At 44.1% G+C, this 19,060-nt stretch overlaps 1 protein-coding gene across 6 annotated transcripts in view; it reads right to left on the bottom strand.

The window, feature by feature from the left end:
- The window catches only part of KCNK2 (potassium two pore domain channel subfamily K member 2), a 220,850-nt gene that overhangs the window by 139,680 nt on the left and 62,110 nt on the right, over positions 1 to 19,060 (bottom strand). Inside the window, exons 1-2 of one of the 6 annotated variants that reach the window (XM_070055316.1) lie at positions 5,757 to 5,860; positions 1,549 to 1,859 (exon numbers count right to left, since the gene is read on the bottom strand). In XM_070055316.1, coding sequence (XP_069911417.1) covers positions 1,549 to 1,737 — 189 coding nt within the window. In that variant the 5' untranslated portion in view covers positions 1,738 to 1,859; positions 5,757 to 5,860. Of the gene's footprint in view, positions 1 to 1,548; positions 1,860 to 3,195; positions 3,530 to 4,446; positions 5,000 to 5,019; positions 5,250 to 5,756; positions 5,861 to 19,060 lie in introns of those variants that run through there. The other 5 variants (XM_008268431.4, XM_002717510.5, XM_051820560.2 and 2 more) reach the window with 5 other exon arrangements.

The raw sequence follows: 19,060 nt of genomic DNA, 5'->3' as shown, positions 1-19,060 counted from the left end.
CTGATGCCAAAGTTTGAGCTTCCGCCACTACTCTGGGCTGCCTCCCTCCAGCCAGAGAACGCTGAGCTCTTCTAAAACCTAAAGGAAGTGAGGATTCTTGAAATACTAGTAGTACCCCCATGGGATCACATGGGACAGAACATGAAGGGCAAGTGATCTTACATAGGAGCAGGGAAGGTGGGAGTTGGGATAATATTGGTTCACAGCTTCACTATGAACACTGATCATGGCACTACCTCCTAGAAATAGACAAGTCAGTACTCTGTATAAGCACTTGAAAGAATCTTCAAAATTTAAGTCAAATGGCTGACATACAGAAATGCGTGAATGCAGCAGGAGTCAAACAGAGGTCCGAGGATACTAGTCGTGAGAGCTTTCAACACAACTAGAGTAAGGACTGGTAAGTGCATGCTATGAAAACAGAGCGGTATGAAAGGCACTGGCAGCCTTTGGAGACCCATGGCAAAAGGGAATGAGAGTAATGGTTAGGGTTAGGGTTAGGGTTAGGGTTAGGGTTAGGGTTAGGATATGGAATTAAAACCAATCTTCTATTTCAGTTCATTCAAACAAGGTGAATCCAAATATAAACTGAGGAAGAACAAGCTCAGATCATGATTCACAGATAATTATCAGTACACTTCTCATTAAACCAGGTAAGAAAAATGGGCTTTATGGAGAAAACAAATGGGTGTAAAGTTAAAATGTTCCCCAAAACCAGTCAAGTCTCTCCTTGTAAGTAAATTCTTTGTGATCAAGTTGTTTGGCTTGGTTAATGAATTGTTTATGCAAATCTACAACAAAAATATGACTATGGCCATCTCAAGGGAACATAATAGAAATTTATAAATCATTTGGAGATTAACTCTTAAAACCAAATGTTTTTCCATGAGGATTTGTTCCACTATTATATAGTGAATTCAAAACAAATTAGGCTGCATCCAAAAAAAATCTACTTTTCTGTGCAGTAGAGAATTTAGTTTCCTAGTTTTGGTTTTGGCTTAGAGAGCAGTAATCGGTCACTTCTTCTCCAGCGGTTATCAGAGCTGTACCTACACTAGATTTAGACAGTGAGCTTCAACTTTGCAACCATAAGGGGTACCCAAAATCATCTTATCTATCTTATGATGGCCACGGCCAAGACTACTTTTCCATCTTGAGTTTTCCTTTCATTTTCTTCTCCGTCGGCAATGATCATCTCAAGCATGGAACACAATCACTCCATGTCCAGGGTGTCCACTGGCAGTTTTAAGACCGCGAACAGGGAAGAAAGCAAGACAAACAGAAAAAACTATTCACACAGATGAACAAGAGAGGGAGAGGATGAGAAGGAGCAGTGGGAGGGAGAAGCAAAGGAGCAGCAAAATATAAGAGGGAGGAAGAGTAGGCAGGAGAGGAAGAAACAGAGGAGGGGATGGCTGCCCTGGAGCACAAGTGAACCAGGGTGGTGCCCAGCACCTCCAGACCACACTGGCTATGAGATGTCCCTTCCTACTCTGTCTCCACGTCCCCTGGGAGGAGACAGCACAGCATCTCCTCCCTGGCTGTTACCTGGATGAGCTCGTCCAGCTCGGTGGAATTGACGCACGCGTGCTGGGATATGAATGTTTGCTTCTGGATCACGATGGTGGCCCTCTGTGAAATCTCATGAGGCTGCTCCAGCGCCTTGAACACAGTGGCTCCGATGATCAGATAGAGGACGACCACCAGGAAAATCGTGGAGACCGTCTTCCATTTCATAACATTGATGGCCGTGTCGCTCTCCACCCGCGAAGCAAGCACTGTGGGTTTCGTGGAAAATGAGAGCCTTGGTTTGGAGTTCTGAGCGGCAGATTTAGGATCCAGCAAGTCAGGTGCCGCCACTGGCAACAACAGAGAATGAGGGTTAGGCTGGAGGAGGTGAGAGAGGGGAATTGGCTGCGCTGCTTCTGGAAGGGCTCTGCCAAGGTTGCCTGAGCTCCACCTGCTCTCCTGGTCCAAGCTCAAGGACCTCACCAGAAGTGCTCTCCCAGGAGCTCAGCCAGACCATATATACACAAGGGCTCCAAGGAACGGGGCTTGACCTCTGCTCTCTGCGGCTCTGGGAGCTGCAGGTGGGAGGAGAAAAACAGGAGTCAGACCAAGAAACTTAAAAAAAGAACTTCCAGAGAAAAACAGAAAAGGAATATGCCTGAGGGCTACCTTATTACTTTCTAAATTTATGTCTCTCCATGAGGCGGGTCAACAAAGATATACTGAACCCCTAGGAGTTGATGGTTCTTAGCCAGGTTTTTGAATATTCATGAAGAAGGCTCCTGGGTTCTCCCAGTCTCAAGAATTTCCAGTATAAAGAATTTCAGTATAAAGAACATTCTCTATTTTTGTTTTAAAATTTATTGTAATAAATTGTATTACAAGAGAATTCATGATCTGTTGTTACTCGAAAGAAATTATTCATAATCTTTTCAAAAACATGGAACAAATAAGCCACAAAATAGTCCAATCATTTCTTTGTGCCTGTCCTCAGTGGGATCATAACGAAGCTTTCTCATTGTTATTCAATCTCTAACATGTTTACAGAGTACAAGTAATCTTCAAAAAGTTCATGGAAATATATATATTATGCATTCTGAAAGAAAATTTGCACCGAAATAAATATACTTTAATTACATTTTCCACGAACTTCTTGAAATATGGTTGTAGAACGTGTTAGCCACTGTGGCAAAGTAACAGGTACAGCCAAGAAGAGATAGCTCCTTTTATTTCTACAGAGAGCAATACCAAGAAAAAAGAACACGAAAACCTTGGCTCACACCTAAGACCCTACGTGGTCTGAACACAGCTAATGTTCCATTAGAGTGGATTTATGTGTTCTCTTACAAGTTCCCACGCACTCGGAGGTGACGGTAAACCCATTCATTATTTACCTTAGCTCTTCAAAAATATCATTAATGGATCTCTTTTTAGAAAATACAAGAGACACTACACTTCCACGTCCTAAGGTGCAAAATAAGCCATCTATCTACTAAGAACATGTGATTGGAAAGACAACACAGAACAGAAAGGGTTACTAGAATGGCTAAAAAAAAAAAAAAATGAGGTTTCAAAAAGCCATCCACTTAAAACAGAATAATCAGTTTAAAGCTCAACATCATTGGAGACAGAAGAAAAGCTGCTGCTATGTAAATAAGATAGCTTTGTAGACCGTGATAACCTTACCTACATCACACTTTGAGGTAAGCATATAAGAAATCTCCACAGAATCCCAACCAAAATTCCTACAGGCACCTGAAATCACTTGAGGAGCAGAAGCTGATGGAGGGTGCCAGTGTTCACAGGGCTCTCCCCTGGCTCTCTTGTCCAACACTGGGTGTTAAATGCAGAGTACCATCCTTTGAGCTCATAAAATACATACTCAGTTGCCATCAGAAAGAAGCTTTGCAAACAAAGCTATTTGAAGCCTTAGACCCAAGTAGTGTTGTGAAATGATGGCAGAGGACAGCGGCTCCTCAACAGCAAAGCTCAGAATGGCTCTGACCGAGGAGACGAAATCAGAGCTGTGAGGAGAGAGTCCGCATAGCTCATTACAGAAATCCCCGAAGGTTCAACCTATTGCATACAGGTATACACACGTTTCCCTGCGCTTATATTCACCTGTTCTCAATAAAGCCAGCAGCTACCAGACACTTTTAAAACATCGATTATAGCAATTTACTCGAAATTAGCACGGGCTATGTTTAGTGTTTTCATTAAAAAAAAAAAAACACTTTTCCAACAGAAGTGCTGATAACAGCTAAAAGCACTGTCCTCATGCACACGTGCCACCCCCTGCCCCAAGCCACTTAGTCCCAGTGAAAAATAAGTCATAATCTCCAATTTAGCCATTTTCTGGAATAAAAATAACAGAAAGCCACACAGCAGCTCCACAGTCTGTCCCCACAGGAAGCCTCACAAGCCTCTGCAATCAACAATCGGTGCTCTCAATTCCCGATGTCTCCTATCAGTGCTTTCCGCCGAGCCAAGTGGAAGTCACCATGGCTGTTTACATTGATGCTACCAAAGCCCACTCGAAAGCCCACTAAGACCTTGTCACTGCCTTGGGAGAAAGAGGGCAGATTTTTTTTTCCTTTTTTTTTTAAAGGTTGGGTGTGCATGTGTCTGTTAAAAAGCGAATAATTTCCCAAGGGAGTTTCATTTTTTAAAAGCTGTATTTTTTAATTAGCAGAAATACCTACACAACGCACATTTGGCAGACAGCACGGGCAGAAGCTGGAGAAACATGCAAACAAAAACACTGCTTCACACAGCCTCTTCTCTTCCTGGAACACGCGGAGCCTCGGGTCTCCATCTCTGCCCTGCGACGCGCGCTGGGCGAGCAGAGCCCACCCTTCCACTCTCTGGGCCCCGTCGCTGCCCCTCACCTCCCCGCGCACTGCACCTCTCCCCAGAACCCTGGGCTCCCGTCCTCACCTAGATAGATCAGTCTTCGCTCTGGCCGCCACTGACCACCGAACACCAGGAGACGCGAGCCTTTTTTTTTTTTCAGCACCACCGCGTGTCCCACCAAGGCAAGGAACAGGCAACAAGTGTGACCAGGGTCACCACGAGACCTGCCCGTCGGCTGCGCCGGAGGGCTGACCCTCCTCCTCCATCGGCAACCCCGGAGGTGTTCCAAACCCAGATCCGCGAGAGACCACAGCCCCAGCGCCGGCGGGAGAAGGGGGAGAAGCGGCCCGGAGAGGACCCGGGGACTGTGACCCAACACTCCGGACGGGAAGCGGAGCTGTTCGCAAACGCCTGGCTGCCGCGAGCCGGGCATTCGCAGCCCCGGCGGGACAGGCAGGGCGGGGTGCCCGGGGGTCTCACCTCCTGCTCTATAGCCGGGTCTCTCCCGCGAGGCGCTGGGAAGCATGAGGCATGCAGCATCCGAAATGTTTGGGTTTTTTTTTTTTTTTTTTTTTTGGTTTGTTTTTAAGATGGACTTGAAGCTTTTTTTTTTCTTTTTTCTTTTTTTTTTTTTTACAAACACGCCATTGTACTCACTTCTTATTCAGAGACCGGCTGCGCGCTCCGAGCTGCACGGGCAGGCATTTTCCCCGGCTTTGTTTTACAAGGTGGGGAGAGCGGGGCTGGACGCGGGCGGGGGTGGGGGGGAGCGTGAGAAGAAACGAAATCGCAGGAAGGAGGGGACACCGGCGGGCTGGGCAGAGGGCGAGGCCGAGGCCAAGTTGGGCTCCGGCGCCGCCGCCCCCGCGCGCGCCTGCTGCCGGGCCCGGGTCACCCGGAGAGCGCGGGCGACCCGGGTCCCGCGCCGGCCCGCAGCCGTCGCCGCCGCCGCCGCTGCTGCAGCTGCGCGCTCGGCCCCGGGCTCCGCGCTGGCCGGGCTCCGGCGCGGGGGCGGTCGGTGCAGCCCGAGCTGCCTTGCGCCCCGGCGTCTTTGTGCGCGAGCCTGGCGCAGCCCCTCTTTGCATGTCTTTGTGCGTCTCCCCTAGCTGAGCCCTCCGTGCCCCCGCGGGGAGGGGGTGTGGCACGCGCTCCGCGCCCGCAGCTCGGCCGCCCGCCGCTGCGCCTGTTCCCGGCCCGCGGCTATCACCCCTCGCCCGCTCCGCGCCCTCCGCGCGCAACTCCCTCCCCTTCACCGCCTCCTCCCCCAGCCCCGGGCTCGCCTCCCCACAACCCTCTCCGCCCGACCCTCGCCCGAGGCGCCCCTGCTGGTGGCGCTCCCTTCCCGGGTGTTTCCAAGCCCTCCTGCCGCCTGGGGGCCCAGTCCCTCGGCTCACCTGCTGCCTCCTCCCAGTCCCTTCCACCGGCCCTGCCTCGCCCCACTTCCTCTATTTCTATCTGGCACCCAAACACAGGGGATCCAGCCCCTCTGCTTCCCCTGGCGGGTGTGGGGGCCAGGCGCTGGTGCACGGGGCGCCGGATTCCTGCACGTGGGCGTCCCCCTGCCCGCCATGGCCCGAGACTCCTGGAATGGGAGTGGTGTGAGGACACTGGCTTCTTCCAGTCTACACCTAGGGAAAGGTTAACTAGTCACCAGCACCTCACCCTAGCTTCTGGGGTGATTGGGAGCTCGGATCTGCAAAAGGCCGCGCCCCCGGAGCTGGGGTGAAGACCTGTAGGGATGCAGAGGGAAGTGGGGGGGCGCTGGTTAGGGTCTTTGGGAGTCAGAAGTTGCTAAATGCGGTCTGTGAGTGACCTCAGACTTCAGCATGACCTTGGCGCTCTGCAGCTCCCTCATCTCCATTCAGATCCCAGTCTAAGGGACTGGCCACTGGGGGCAGCCACAGCGGGTGTGGGATCTGAACCTGCCGGAGGAGCTGGCTAACCAGGGACCCGATGCTGCTGCTCTGGAAATAGACGAATCCTCTCGGAACACACCACGTGCCTGGACTTCCAGCCATCTGTCAACGTTCTCTTCCTTCCCCCTTTCTCAGGGGGCACCCCTGGCTGACCTCCACCTTCCCGCCCCCACCTCAGTCCTGGGGTTGATCTTCCCTAACCCTAACCGCTGCCCCTCCAGACAGGAGTGTTTTCCCAGCAAGAGGGAGACCTTCCGAGGGAAAGCTATGGACGGGATAGTCCGGGGATCCTTGTCCAGCTTGTGGCCATCAGCGATAAAATGTGATTTAAAAAAAAATGCCAAGTTCTCTTCTTGGAATCCAGGGTAGATCCAGCACGTTTTCCCCACATTATCTATCTATCCATCTATGTTTTATATATAAAATCTTCCCAAGACCCTTCCTGCGGGAATTTATACAGGTTTCCGGACTTCTGCTTTCAGTGGTAATATAATCAGCCTTTCTAGAATGTGAACCTGATCCTCTGGCTCCCAGACTTAAAGCCCTTCCAAAGTCTCTGGGTCACTTGTGAATGTAACATGCCTCACAATCCTGCTTCTGTTTTCCCTCCCGCGCCTTCCTGGGGACCACTGCTTTCCCTCAGCCCCGTCCCCAGCCTTTCCACCAACTCTACGTGGCTGAGGCATTGTACCAATAGAGATCTTTGGAAAAGCAGAACCAGAAAGTATGTATGCATATAGAAAAGATGTATTTGAAGGAATTGGCTCACCCAGTCATGGGGGCTGGCAGATCAGTCTGAAATCTGTAGGGTAGATCTGGCAGGCTGGAAACTGGGGCTGGAGGGGGTGGTTCAGTCTGGAGGCAGAATTTCTTTTCCAGGAAATCTTTTTTCTTCCTAAGTGGTTGGATGAGGCCCACCCACATTTTCTGGAGTGATCTCTTTTCCTTAAGGCAACTGATTGTAGGGGCAGCTGTTGTGTGCTCAGTGGGTTCTTGCCATGCCCACATCCCATATAGGAATGCCCACTGAAGTACTGGCTACTCCATTTCCAATCCAGGTCCCTGATAATATGCCCAGGAAACAGCAGATGATGGCTCAAATATGTGGGCCCTGCCACCATGTGGGACATCCAGATTGGGTTCCAGGCTCCTGGCTTCATCCTGTTCTGGCCTCAGCTCTTGCAGACATTTGGGGAGTGAACCAGCAGATGAAACATCTCTCTCTCTGTCTCTGTGTGTGTGTGTGTGTGTGTGTGTCTGTTACACTGCCTTTCAAATAAATAAATCTTTTTTTTTTAAAAAAAAGTCAACATGTTGTAGATGTTAATCACAAAATATATCCACAGCAACGTTTAGATTCAAATTAATGTTTGGTTAACTAATGGGGCACCATAGCCTATCCAAATTGATACACAAAACTAATCATCACAGGAGGTTCAGACCTCTATTCTGTCTAGAAAATTTCTGGTAATCCTAGTTGATCAGGTGTCTTACCATTTGCTTCCCAGGTCAACTTGTATTTCTCCTATCTTTGCACTTGTTGCACTTCTTTAAACTAGATTGCATAACTTACAGGGCATAAATCATGCCTCTGTATTCTCCATAATATCAGTAATAACTTGAAACAGATACTAAATAAGTGCTCAATAAACATCTGATGAATGTGTGATTGCTAGGAAATAACTGACACTGTTCACCTGCTCTTTCAAGTATATGAAACCAGGGTATCCCACAGACGGAGGAAATGAGACAAATTCTCCATGTTCAAAATCACGTTCTACAGTAGAGGTTTTTGTTCTCCTAATAAAATGATCCCACTTTTGAGTATTCTTTATTTTGTTCTTTTTGCTTATCCTATTTTGTTCAACAACTTGGTGATTCTTTTCTCTCTTCTGAAAACGTAGCTACACCTGGATCTGAAGTCAAACTGGCTACAGTGCAGGATTAACCCACAGTCCAAACACAGCTGCTTGTCTTTATGCCTGCTTGCACGGTGCCTCCCTTTCTCCAGGTCCAACCATGCTTCCCTAAGGCTCAACTGCCATCTTCCCTCCTTTTGTCTAACAATTCATATATGGCAGTTGTCCTCCATTAAACATCATTCATATGCAGGGTTTTTGGGGCGTGTGGTGTGGAGGTGAAGGAGGTACTTTACAGGGAAGTTAAAATCGATTTTTTAAAAAAGGACTCCAAACTATAACTTAGCATGAACCACTCCAACAAGCACAAGATTCAGGCTCACAAATAACTTGAAAGAACGAAGCAGTCTCCACACTGGCTCTAGCTCTGCTTCCCCCTATAGCTGTCTATGGCGCCTTCTTCAATACTCCTACCCCTTCAAGAACCTTCTTATGGCAGACACACACTCAGTGTTTGAAGTAAGAGACCAAAAGGAAATAGACTAGTTTGTGTATCATTGAAAAAGGAGAAACAAAAAAAAAAAAGAAAAGAAAAAGGAGAAACAAGGAAACAGAATGGTTTATCCTGTTTAATTTTATGCTCACATTGCTCAATATACATAAATCCTATCAAATGTGTAATAGAAATGTGCAACTTTATTTTCATGGACAGCAAAATCTGAAATGTGTAATAAAAAGATTTAGCTTCCTTCAAATTCTACACTTCCCTCATTCTGGTACTTTCAGATTTTTTGTTGTTCAACTAGCAGCATGAAATCTACAGGACTTCGTTCTCATGTTTATTTTACTCTCTGACCTTGGCCTTCTCAAAATGCAATACTGACAAGAAGAAAATTTTAAAAATTAGCATGCTGGTGTCTTTTGCCATAATTCCAGACATATCTGGAATTTCGGAGTCAAGAGACATTTGTGAGCATCCTACCTCTGCCATTTCTGACCTGGGTGAATTTGAAGCTATCACTTCATCCTTCCGACCATCAGTTTCCCATTCTACAAAATAGGAAAAATACACTGAATTCATAAGAAATGACTGTAAAAGAGTGAGACAGCAAATGAGGATTCCACATTGAGAATTTTATCTCACCCCATGCATCAGGAGGCTCCTCCCTAAGAGACACGCCAACATATTCCAACCCTACCATGAATTTTACTATTTTTGTAATCTGCTAGGTAACAGAAATCCATAAGTATAAGATGAAGAAGAGTAAGTTGCACTCATCAAAACAGTTACGGAGTGCTTACTCAACACCAAACAGGCAATGTATAGCTGTAGTAAGGTCACTGTCACTATATTGTCATTTAGTAAGGTCATTGTCAATGTTGACTTACAGTCTAAAGTTAAACAAATGCAAAGTCAAAATTCTTGGTATAAGTGCCTCAGAAAGTTGTTACTAGGTACCATGAGAATATTTCACCTTGGAAGGCTTGTCTACAGAAGCGATATTCAATTAGGGCCCTGAAGATGAGCAAAGGTGGGAGAGGGCAAAGCATACAATAAGGAAAGGCTGTTTCCAACAGGGCAACAAGGAAAAGAGCTTGTAGGAAGACTGTGGACGGAAGAAGCTGGGAGAATTTGGGGAGTGCAGAAAGGGAAGATCGCTGGTGAGCCCTGGCCAAGCTGCACGGGCAGCATGACCAGGTCTTGTGGCATCTGGATTTTAATTAACAGGACTGTGATGAATCTCCAGAACAAAAGGAGTCTCATCAGATATATATATATTTTTTGAAGTTTACTGTGGTTAACACATTGACAACAGACAGAAGGTATGTACACACACACACACACACACAAATGAGCTGCGATAAAATGGCTTCAGCCTGGAGGAGAGACTCCTAGTGACTTTGCTGGGAGTAGAAGAGAGAACACAAAGGTGGCAATCAACAGGGCACTGTGATCTGTTGGATTTGGCGAGTGGGTGGTAACAGAGGGGCTGGGCATTTTCACAGAGTTCCTGGTTGAATGCAGACTCGTGAACAGACAACAGCATAGGCCACAGTCAGGTGCAATGCCTGTCTGACATGGTCCCTCCCAAGGCCCTTACCTGTGGTTCTCACAGCCACTGTTTCTTGAGGGACTCAACCTGACTGCAGGTAGAGAGTACATCCTTGGTCTTGGCTGGCACAGTCATGATTCCTCAACCTCTCAGCTGATTCATGAGCCCGTGACCCCTGCAGCCAAAGGGACTTGTGACGGGATTTCTGGGACCAGAGACTTCTACTCTGTGCCATTCATTTGAACCTGAAAGCCTTGGTGGCTATTGGGCTAACAGGAGATAAAAAGCCACCTGAGAAGGGAGTCAACACAGAGTAAACTGAACCAAGGTGACCAGGTACAGTGACCACATGTGATCAAACCGCACTTGAAATCATGTGCATTTTCCTTTAGTGTAAGCCAGTTCGCGTTAAGATTTCTGAACCCCAACCGAAATAGTACAACACAAGGAAGAGGAGAAAATGAAACGTGGTCTAGCTTTCTGGACGTCACTAATTGACTCCCAGTGATTCCTGCCTCCTGGTATTCATGCTGTTATGTTACTTCCTCCCCTTGAGTGTGGACTGACTTGCTTCTAATGAATACAGCACAATGAGGAGATGTCCCTCCCCAGATTAGGTTAAAAAGACTGTGGCCTTCCTCTGGTGTGTTCTCCCTTGTTCTCTTCTAGCTTCCTCCCTCCGATGGAAGCCAGTTGCCCTGTTACAAGGAAACCTTGCAGAATGACCCATGCAAGTAAGCCTGGAAAGGGATCTCCTGAGGTCTTCCAGCAGCTAGCTCAGTGGGCTTGAAAGCAGATCCTTTCCCAGGCGAGCCTAGAGATGACTGAAGCTTCGGAGAACACTTTGAGCACAGCCCTTCATAGACCCTGAGCCAGCACCTCCCGAACAAACTTATCGTGGATTCCTGAGCCTCAAAAGCTGTGAGGTCATAGTTTCTGCTTTTAGCTACTTAATTTTCAGGTAATTTGCTATGCAGCAATAAGTAATTAAAATAGCCTCTAAGAATCAAATTTCAAGTAAGCCTATAAAGTGCCAGTCAGACCTGAGCTATGCAAATTACCATAAGAAGGCAAGTCCAGCATTTATTCATATTGAACATTCATATCCCTAAAATTAGAATGTGTCAGTCAAAGGGGAAGTCGGACATCAGTGGGGGAAATGGAGGAGGGAGCAGAGAGGTGGGGACAGAGGGTCTCCAACTTAAACAGGCATCGGAAGAACCAGCAAGACTTTTCAGAATACAGCTTTCTGAGCCCACCTCTGGAGTTTCTACTGCATGATGTCTGAGGTGGGCCCAAGAGTTCCCACGAATAACAATTTCCCAGGCAATGCCACCCTCTGAGAACCACTGAACAGGATGTAGGATTCAGGTTCAATGTGCTCTGACAGCTCTCAGTCACTGTCAAGCTCAAAACTGTGATGTTTCATTTGTAATACCACTTACATGGTATATGCCATTTATGATGCTTGAAATATATTTAATTATTCATTAAACTGGCATTTATTAAATGCATTGGAGATATATGATAGGGAAGACATCAAATCCTGGTCATCATGGTACTCACATATTGAAGAAAGACTTACACTAATGAAACTCTGCCCACATCTATTAGGAAAATATCTTTGAGTTACTGGGAGAGTTTCAGGTTAAAGTACCCCACCAGGAAAAAACAAAACGAAACAAAAAATAAAATACATATCATTTTACTATAAAACTTTGCAAGGTTCATCAAAATTAGCTGGCTTATTTCACAAACCTAAAAGTTACCCTAATATGTATAACACTCAGCTATATCATTTTAATGACTTTTTATAAGTCATTTAAAAGAAACACACACAAAAATATGAAGAAAACTAAGTGTTTTGGATGTAAGCAAGACTCCTTTTTATAATGATAATTCTTAGACCAATATAATCTCTTTCCAAAAACAAAAACCAAAACGTTTCTGTTCGAGAGGCAGAGAGATAGACACAGAGAGAGGTGTTCCCATCACTGATTCTTTCCCCAAATGCTCACAAAGGCAGAGCCTGGACTGAGGCCAAAGCCAGAACCTGGGGGCTCCGTCCAGGTCTCCCATGTGGCTGATAGTAACCTAATCACTTGAGCCAGCACTGCTGCCTCCCAGGGTCTGCTAGCCGGAAGCTGGAGTCACGAGCTAGAGGCTATCAAGCCCAGATACCCCAGTATGGGACCAGGTCATCTTAACCACTGGATCCATCTCTCACCCCAAATCTCTTTTTAGTTTTGAAAATTCATGTAAGTTAAAACACCCATTTTGCCTTAATCATTATATGTACAACAAATATTTATTCTGAAAAATAAGCCAAAACTCATACACAGTTTTGTCCAACAGAAAAAAGATCTAACAAGCACATTGTAAAGGAAAGAAATCCTCATAAATGATATTTACTTAGAAGAAATTCAGAAAACATTAGAAGTTACTTGATTTATGGAGGAAATCCACTGCAGGATTTCCTTTCCCCTTTGAAAGCTGATTATCATAGTAAAATATAGGAAATGAACATTTAGAAGATATCTCCACTCCAACATTTTCTACTTCTGACTTCACAGGTAAATCCTTCGCTGGCAACGCATTTACTAGATAATTTTTTAGGTCTGCCAATATAAAGGAAACCAATTATGTCAAATAAGATGCTTTGTAAAAACAAATCATAAATCCAGAGAGCACTAAAGCATTTTCAGTGTTTATAGATGGCTTTCATCATCTAATGTGTTTGGGGTACAGTTAGTACTTTATTAAGTATTACATGAGGGCACTTCAAAGAGTTTGTGGAAAATGGAATTAAAAGATAAGTTTAACTGGTGTAAATGTTTTTGAAATCCATTGCATAGTCTTTTCATACTATGTATTTTTCATGAGGCTTTCAAAGAACGCTTGTATATAGAATCTAGCTTTCCCATCTACCATTTTGTGTGCATGATTACATGAACAGATATGAAGCCACTTGCTAAATTTATGGAACAACTGAGATGAAAAATCCAAACATCACTCCAAGATGAATTTGTTCTAGAAGCAAACTCTAAAATATATGAGAAAGTGGATTACTGTGAAGTTTCTAAATTTGTTAGATAGTTGTGTGATCTCCACAAACTACAAATTGATCAAGGTGGAATTGCCACCATCACTCCTTGGTCACTTCTCCAAGGGTCTTTTGTCTCTAACCATCTCAGTCATATGAAACTTTTAAAAATAAAATCTGGTCTCTTTTGGCCCTGATTAAAATCATACACTCATTTTCATTGCCTTCACTATAAAGATGGCAATCTAAGAGTATCCCAGGTTCCTACATATCCTTGCCCTGTCAATGACAACAATAACAACACAAAGAGGAATCAGAACATTGGATAACATCTATCAAGGGCTTACTGTGTGCCAGGCATTCCTTTGAGACCATTTCCTTTGGGGGGCTATTTGGTGTGGGGGTTAGGATGCTGCTTGAGGTGCCCGCATCCCATATCAGAGTGCCTGGGTTTGAGTCCTGGCTCCTCTACCAATTCCAGCTTCCTGTTGATGCACTGGGAGGCATAAGGTAATAATAGTTCAAGTATTTGAGTCCCTGCTACTCATATGGGAGACTCAGGTTGAGTTCTAGGCTCCTCGCTTCAGGTTGGCTCAGTGCCGACTATTGCAGGCATTTGGAAAATGAACCAGAGGATGGGAGATCCCTCTCTGTGTCTGAAGCTCTTTCTGTCTTTCAAAAATAAATGAATAAATAAATAAATAAATCACATTTGAACATATTACCATTTCACTTACTATCTCATTTCATCCTCATAAGAACTATATGAGGGAAGTAAGCACTGTGACTATCCTTAGAGAAGTGTATCAAATTCCCCAAAATGAGGTAGCTAGTAAGTCCATACACACAGCTCTGCAGGGCCAACCTCACTAGAGTGCCACAATTCCTCTGCGTGGTTCATCCACCAGCTGCATCCCAGTTTCTTCACTCTAGCCCATTCCTTCTTCTTTCAAAGGAGCCCTCACATGTCCCAGTTCCTCCAGTCTAGACTGTACCTGTGTCCCTCATTACTAGCAGATACTTTGTACTCAGCCTTCAGACCCCAGACAAAATGCCTCTTTCTCAGAAACCTCCCCTAATCCACAAACAAGACCAGCTCAGCTACCCCAGGTATAGCTTCCTCAGCACCCTGAACTCCCTTCGCTACCCCACCACCACTATTTTCAAGCACATGCTCCAACAGTTATGTTGAAACTGCCTGCAGTGACAAAGCAACAAAGTCCTGGGTTGCTATAAGCAGCAGAAACGTGCAGTCTCCCATCCGAGGGCTGGAGGTGTGACATCAGAGTGTTGGCCTGGCCATGCTCGCTCTGATGGCTGTTAGGGCGGATCCTTCTTTGCTTCCCTGCTTCTGTGGAGTGCCAGCAATCCTTGGCCCTCCAAAATCTGGAGATGCATCACTTTAGTCTCATGACTATCTTATTTGTGCCTTCACAGCCTTGTCCCTCTGTGTGGTCCACCTCTATGTCCAAATTTGCCCATTATAAAGTACACCAGTCATCTTGGAATAGGGCCCACCCTGGCTTTTATTATCCCAGTGAAGAGCCTATTTACCAGTAAGATCACATTCTGAGACACTGGGCTTAGAACTTCAGCATTTTTTTAATGCAAAGGGACACATTCAAACTATAACTTTGTCTGTGAAACTAAAATAAATTTCAAGTAGGAAGAGTCCTTGTCATCTTGTTCCTCAGCATAGTATGTTATACATAATAGATATAAAACTCAATATTTATGAAATGACTGAAGGCCCATCTATAAGAGATGTTATTTAAAGAACAGTGCAGGCAATCAGGGTTCAGAATCTCAATGCTTACAGCCCCAGGCAGATAACAAACATGTACAAAGTGGAAAAGATATTGCAGTCAGCTTTACTTGCTTAGTGCCATATAGGAACACAGAGCCACTATTATACCTTCAAACATTCAAGGGAAGTCAGGCATCCAAATTTATTTGAAGATATTTTCCAATTTTCAATGGGGGAAACTAAGTGAGTTTTCAAATGTAAGCTATGTTGATGGTCAAAAATGGCATTTTCAGGCTGAATCTGCTCCAGAAGTCATCTGATGCTATCTCTGTGTTAATATAACATTAGATGCCCTGTGAGTCATACCTGCAATAAAATGCAAGGATTTGTTCACTGGGCTATAGTAGGTGTTGAAATACCTCACTTTTTTCCAACTTAATATTCTATTTATTCTTTGAGATAACATGTTAAATTTACATTATAATCAAAGGCTAAATGGATCTACTAAATAAAGACTTCAACAAAAAAAAGGTAAAAAGACAATAATCCAGCAGTGAAATGGACAAGGGCTGTCAACAATAATCAAACGAAAAGATGTTCAACTTCACATTAAAGTAAAGTTTTAAATAGTCACAAAAGTTGACAAAACACTGGGGCCAGCACTGTGGCTTAGTAGGCTAGGCTGTCACCTGTAGCACTGGCATCCCATATGGTCACTGGTTCCTGTTCTGGCTGCTCCACTTTCAATCCAGCTCTCTGCTTTTGGCTTGAGAAGACAGTGGAATATCACCCAAGTGCTTGGGCCCCTGCACCCACGTGGGAGACCCAGAAGATGTACCTGGCTTCTGGTTCCCTGCTTCAGATCAGCTCAGCTGCAGCCGTTGTGGCCATACGGGGAGTGAATCCATATTTCTGTGGATGAAAGACCTTTCTCTCTGTCTCTCCTCCTCTCTGCCTGTAACTCTGCCTCTCAAATAAATAAATAAAATATTTTTTAAAAAGTTGACAAAACACCGCAATTGCACCAACATTGACACACACTAGTGTTTCTTTTTCTTTTTTCTTGGAGTTTATTATTGTTATTACTTTTTTAGCTCCCACATATAAGGGAGAAGTTACAGTATTTGTTTTTCTGTGTCTGCCTTATTTAACTTAATATCATGTCCTCCATTTTCAACCATTTTTCTGCAAATGATAAAACTTCATTCTTTTTTATAGCTGGGTAACATTCAGAATGTATGTACATTTTCTTTATTCATTTACCTTTTTGGTTCCATATTTTGATTACTGTGAACAAGAGCTAACCATAAACAGGGTGGAGCAGATATCTCTTTGATACAAGAAATATTGAGCATATACCCAATAGCAGGATTGCTAGATAATATGGCAGTTTTATTTCTAGCATTTAAAGAAATCTCCATACTGTTTTCCCCAGTGGCTATGCTAATTTACATTCCCACCACAGTGTACAAAAGTTCCCATTTCTCCAAATCCTCACCAGCATTTGTTGCTCTGTCTTTTGGATATTAACCATTAAGATAGGGTGAGGTGGTATCTCATTGATTTGCACTTCCATGACAGCTAGAGAAACTGAGCATTTTTTCATTTGTTTGCTGGCAATTTGTAATTCTTCTTTTGAGAACCATCTATGGAGGTCCTTTGCTCATTTTTTTTTTTTTTTTTTTTTGACAGAGTGGACAGTGAGAGAGACAGAGAGAAAGGTCTCCCTTTGCCATTGGTTCACCCTCCAATGGCTGCTGCGGCCGGTGTGCTGCAGCTGGTGCACCACGCTGATCCAAAGCTAGGAGTCAGGTGCTTCTCCTGGTCTCCCATGTGGGTGCAGGACCCAAGGACTTGGGCCATCCTCCACTGCACTCCCGGGCCACAGCAGAGAGCTGGACTGGAAGAGGGGCAACTGGGACAGAATCCGGGGCCCCGACCAGGACTAAAACCCGGTGTGCCTGCGCCGCGGGCAGAGAATTAGCCTATTGAGCCGCAGCGCCGGCCCTTTGCTTATTTCTTAACAAGATTTATTGTTTTTCTGTTGTTGGAAATATTTCACTTTAACTGCAGTCATGCAGGGCCAAAAATTAGGGAGGTAATCTCCTCCAGCACAAAATGTAAGCAGTGTCAGAAAACATCATAGGCTCCACTAATCTGCACAGGCATATATAAAGAGAAAAGCCACCACAGGGAAAAAACAAAGAAGAAACGAATGAGTATTTCTACAAATGCCAAACAACAAACACATCAATTCAAGAAACAAGGATAAGGAAGACAATACGATGCCCCCCCCAAAAAAACACAAAACTTCAAAACTAGATTGTGAAGATGATGAAATTGAAGGAATGCCAGAAATGGAATTCAAAAAATTGATCATAGGATTACATGGAAGGAATCAAAAGAAAGTGCACAAACTAATGAAATCCGTGCATGACATGAAAGAAAATATCTCCCATGAAATTGAGATCCTAAAGACAAATCAAAATTAAATCTTGGAAATGAAGATTTAATAGAACAAATAAAAAATGCAGTGGAAAGCCTTAACAACAGAATCAGTGAAGCAGAAGAAAAAATATCCAATTTGAAGACAAAGCACAGGAAAATATACAGTCAGACTGAACACAATAAGAAATTAGAAAACTAAAAAATATTGTTGGGAACCTACAGGAAACTATCAAATGACCCCACATACGGGTTCTAGGATTAATGAAGGTGTGGAAAGAGAGAAAGGATGAGAAAGCCTTTTTAGTGAAATAATAACAGAAAATTTCCCCAATTTAGAGAAAGCAGGGGACAACCAAGTACAGGAAGAACATAGAACTGCTAATAGACATGACCAGAAAAAAATCTTCACCATGACATATTGTAATCAAACTCTCCGCAGTAAAACATAAGAAAGGATTCTAAAATGTGCACAAGAGAAATGCCAGATTACTTTCAGAGGATCTCCAACTAGACTCACAGCAGACTTCTCATCAGAAACCCTTCAGGCTAGGAGAGAATGGTGAGATATACTCCAAGTCTTAAGAGAAAAAAAACTGTCAACCCAGAATACTATACTCTGCAAATCTCTAATTTATGAACAAAGGTGAAATAAAGACCTTCCATGAAAAACATAAGCTGAAAGAATTTGTTGTCACCAGTCCAGCCCTGCAGAAGATGCTTAAGGATGTGCTGCACATAGAAACAGGAGACACAGAAATATGGTCATTACTACAAAGGAAGGTAAAGGAAGAAAATCTACCAGTAAAAGTACAAATGAAATCCAAAGTAAAAAATAGAGATATTCATGGAAAATTGGCAGGGAAAAGTCATTACTTATCAATAATCATGTTGAAAGTAAATGGCCTCAACACTCCAGTTAAAAGACAGAGACTGAAGAATGGATTAAAAAACAAAACCCATCTATTTGCTGCCTACAAGAGACACATCTCACCAACAAAGATGCACACAGAACGAAAGTGAGAGGATGGAAAAAGATATTCCATGCTAACAGAAAACAAAGAAACAGCTGGCATAGCTATCCTAAGATCAGACAAAATAGACTTTAACACAAAAACTGTCAAAAGTGACAAAAAAGGACACCATGTAATCATTAAGGAATCAATTCAATAGGAAGATGTAACTATTATAAATGTATATTCACCTAATTACAGGGCACCTGTCTATTTAAAAAATATTAAGGAATCTAAATAGAGACATAGACTTAAATACAATAGCAATAGGGGATTTCAATGCCACTTTCAGCAATGGACAGATCAACTAGACAGAAAATCAGCAAGGAAACAGAAGAGTTAATCAACACTTTAGACCAAAAAGACCTCACAGATATCTATAGAACTTTTCATCCTACAGTTGCAGAATACACATTCTTCTCAGTAGTGCATGAAACTTTCTCTAGGATTGACCACATGTGAGGCCATAAAGCAAGTCTCAGCAAATTCAAAAAAATCAAAAATCATACTGTGGGGAGCAACTCGGACTATACTGTTACTGGAATTAAGACTTATTCTATGCATCTGCTCTCCCACAATATGGCGCTGAGAAGGGAGAAACAGCTTCTACACAGCTGCCTC

Source organism: Oryctolagus cuniculus, chromosome 13, assembly GCF_964237555.1.
Source record: "Oryctolagus cuniculus chromosome 13, mOryCun1.1, whole genome shotgun sequence".
NCBI lineage: Eukaryota > Metazoa > Chordata > Mammalia > Lagomorpha > Leporidae > Oryctolagus > Oryctolagus cuniculus.
This window is presented reverse-complemented; position numbering and strand designations above follow the sequence as displayed.